The 2,732-nt window shown below is 39.9% G+C and overlaps 1 protein-coding gene across 1 annotated transcript in view; it reads left to right on the top strand. All coding sequences in view use genetic code 11, as the record gives it.

The window, feature by feature from the left end:
• The window catches only part of EGR_04118 (hypothetical protein), a gene marked incomplete at both ends in the record, with an annotated part of 4,419 nt that extends 3,156 nt beyond the window's left edge, over positions 1 to 1,263 (top strand). The window contains 2 exons of the mRNA XM_024493367.1: positions 778 to 888; positions 1,256 to 1,263. Of these exons, the coding sequence (XP_024352281.1) occupies positions 778 to 888; positions 1,256 to 1,263 (119 nt within the window). The remainder of the gene's footprint in view (positions 1 to 777; positions 889 to 1,255) is intronic.
• Positions 1,264 to 2,732: the final 1,469 nt, after the last annotated feature.

Here is a 2,732-nt window from a genome sequence, read left to right on the forward strand (position 1 = left end):
ACAAGATGAGACCATATAAGGGGCCACCTCCGGTTGGTTACGAAGATGAGGTTTACGTCCTAACCGAAGGCAGGAGACCGCCGGTTAGGAACCTCAATGGGAGCTCATAAGTGGTAGCACCGGGGACGGCGCTAAAAGGACGAGGGGGCTATGTAATACTTATGTTGTTTTAATGTGCCTTTCAGGGAGTCGGCAAGCAGGAAATTCGAACCTGGTAACTGGATCGCCCTCTCCCTTCCCTAGTGACTGCGGCTCCCCTCCTTCTTGAACATTGTATTTTCCCTATACATCTTGTCGTCTTTAATAAAGATGTCCAAAGTAAACCAATCGGGCTTGTCTAGGAACGCTAGGAATCGGGAAGCGGAGACCGAGGAGTCTCGCTCCACATCTACCATTTAGACCCCACCATGTTCAGAATTTACGAGTTTCTGACGATTTTCCCGCATTTCAAGATGAAAGCGACCAGAATCTACCTTTGCTATAAGGTACTTGTCTAAATATGCCTAATGCTAGTACCTTGATCGTTTCTCCCTGTCAGTATTTTTTAGTTGAAATTTGTTCACTGTATATAAATTGCTGCTCAACTCCACTGCTAAGTACTTACTTGCTTTATTGTTGAATAACTAAACACGTGTCGTTATTTGCGCTAAATCTAGTGGAAATATTTGGATTACTGATCAAAACCATTCTTTGTATTCGCCAAAAATGGCACTATTTTGGCAGTCTTTGTGCCAACATGCTGTACGGTGTACTTATAATCAATTTTTTAAAGCTCAGAGATTAATTTTGGTCTTAGAGTAGGCATTCATTTAGCCTTAAAAGGTGGTTGTTTGCGTTTGGGCAAATCAGTTCAACAAATACTAGTGACCTTTGTGCTCGCAAATTTTCGTAAGGCGTTAACTTCTGTCTATATAAAAAGCGACTTTCATTGCAGTTGCCAACACCGTGGTTGGCATCTCCACTCCCTTATCACACATTTTCCTCTCCGACCTAGACAACATCTTTGATTCTCCTACTCTTGGCTGTTTTAGTATCGTTATTCAGAGAATGGCCACTTTGGGTGTCGTTGCCTTCGTAGTCGCTTAGTGCTTAGTGACGAGCAGCTCAGTGAGAGGAGAATGTCTTCATTAGTGAGGGCAGTGCTGCGCGTGTGTTGGGAAGAGGAATGCGTGAGACGAGATGTTCTTAGTCATAAACTGGAATGGAATGCGTGATTTTTTATATTTTAGCTTTTCTCTATTCTTATTTTAACTAGTTTTTTGATATGCCTTTTTTTATTACTTTTGTTAGAGCCTAACTGCCCTTTTTTTTCTTATTCTTTGAATTGCTTTTGCAATTTTTGGGATTTATTTTGCGTATTTTATTTTTTTTTTCATTTCCCATTTTTTTCTCCTTTGATGATTTTTTAAATATTTTTATTCCTTTTTAACTTTTTCTTACTCTTTTTTTTCTTACATTCTTTGTCTTTTTTCACAATCCTTCCACCTTATATTCCCTGAAGTTTTTTATTGTCCATGTGGTTCTCCTTTACGATATTTTTTCTCTGCACGTCTGCTTTCTTTTCAGTTTGTTCTTTACAGATGCTTTAGACTCTTTCCCTACTGATACCTCAATTAAGTAGCCGTTAGAGGATACCCTAATCACTTTTCTTCCTTAACACTCAATATTGCACAATCTGTCCTTACTATCATAGTGATGCAGATGTCTAGTAGATAAGCAGGGTTTGGTGAGACTACCCAATAATGGTTAGTTGCCTCATGGTGGAGTGGATGGTTGTGGAATAGGGTAGTGTGATTCAAATTGGATAAAAGTGCCATATGAAACAGACTATCTGAACAAAAGAAAGAATTTGTGTGCAGGGAGTCAACGTTTAGAGTAGTGTTAGGCCTAAACTTAATGCTTCTAGCAACTAATAGTTGTTTTTAATAATTTTAATAAAAAAATTTTAATAGTTGTATGGTTGGTAGCAAATATAATGACCGCATATTCTCAGCTAACCCATAGGCAAAGTACGAAAACCCAGACCAGGTGTATGATACTTCTTTCACCCGTCAAAAATGATGGAAGTGTGTAGATGGATGGGGTTTACTCATCCATTTGAAGCAATAATTATTATATAGGAAAGTGACCTTATTCTAAAAATTTTCTGAGCACAGATATCGAGTGGATTGAAGGAACAAATAATGGGATAGGAGGAGCGACATGAGGTCTTTCAATTGTTCCACAATCAGGTCACCCTCACACTCAGGTGTCATTCCTTGGAATATGGATTTGAGTGAAAGTTCTGCAACCAAGCTTGGGACAATTTGCAGTGTCCGTCATGCACTTAGGCTAGCCAGACTTGTCAGCACTCCACCTGTCCGACTCCACAAATGAAAAAGGAACTAGGATTACTCCCTGTAGCATTCACTGACCTCTTCGTTGTCAATGGTTATTCGGGGGTGGCAAAAGGAAGCGTGGATCACCCAAGGAAGAAAGGTTCAAATCCGACCCAGGAGCGAGTATGAGATACTAAGGCCATCAAAATATGCATTACACTTGGATGGTTATCTTTGACCAAGTAAACTGTCACGTGCCAACCATTCGAAACTGTGGTGCCTAATTGACGATATTAAATGGTGTTTGTTTAACCCCGAGAATTTCCGAAGGCATGATAAGAAAATGGGCAGTCCAAAAGTGTAATCGCATCACATATAGGCCTTCTGTGGTCGATGCAGTGACCGACAAACAAA

The sequence above is a fragment of the Echinococcus granulosus genome, assembly GCF_000524195.1.
Source record: "Echinococcus granulosus chromosome Unknown EG_S00024, whole genome shotgun sequence".
Taxonomy (NCBI): Eukaryota; Metazoa; Platyhelminthes; class Cestoda; order Cyclophyllidea; family Taeniidae; genus Echinococcus; species Echinococcus granulosus.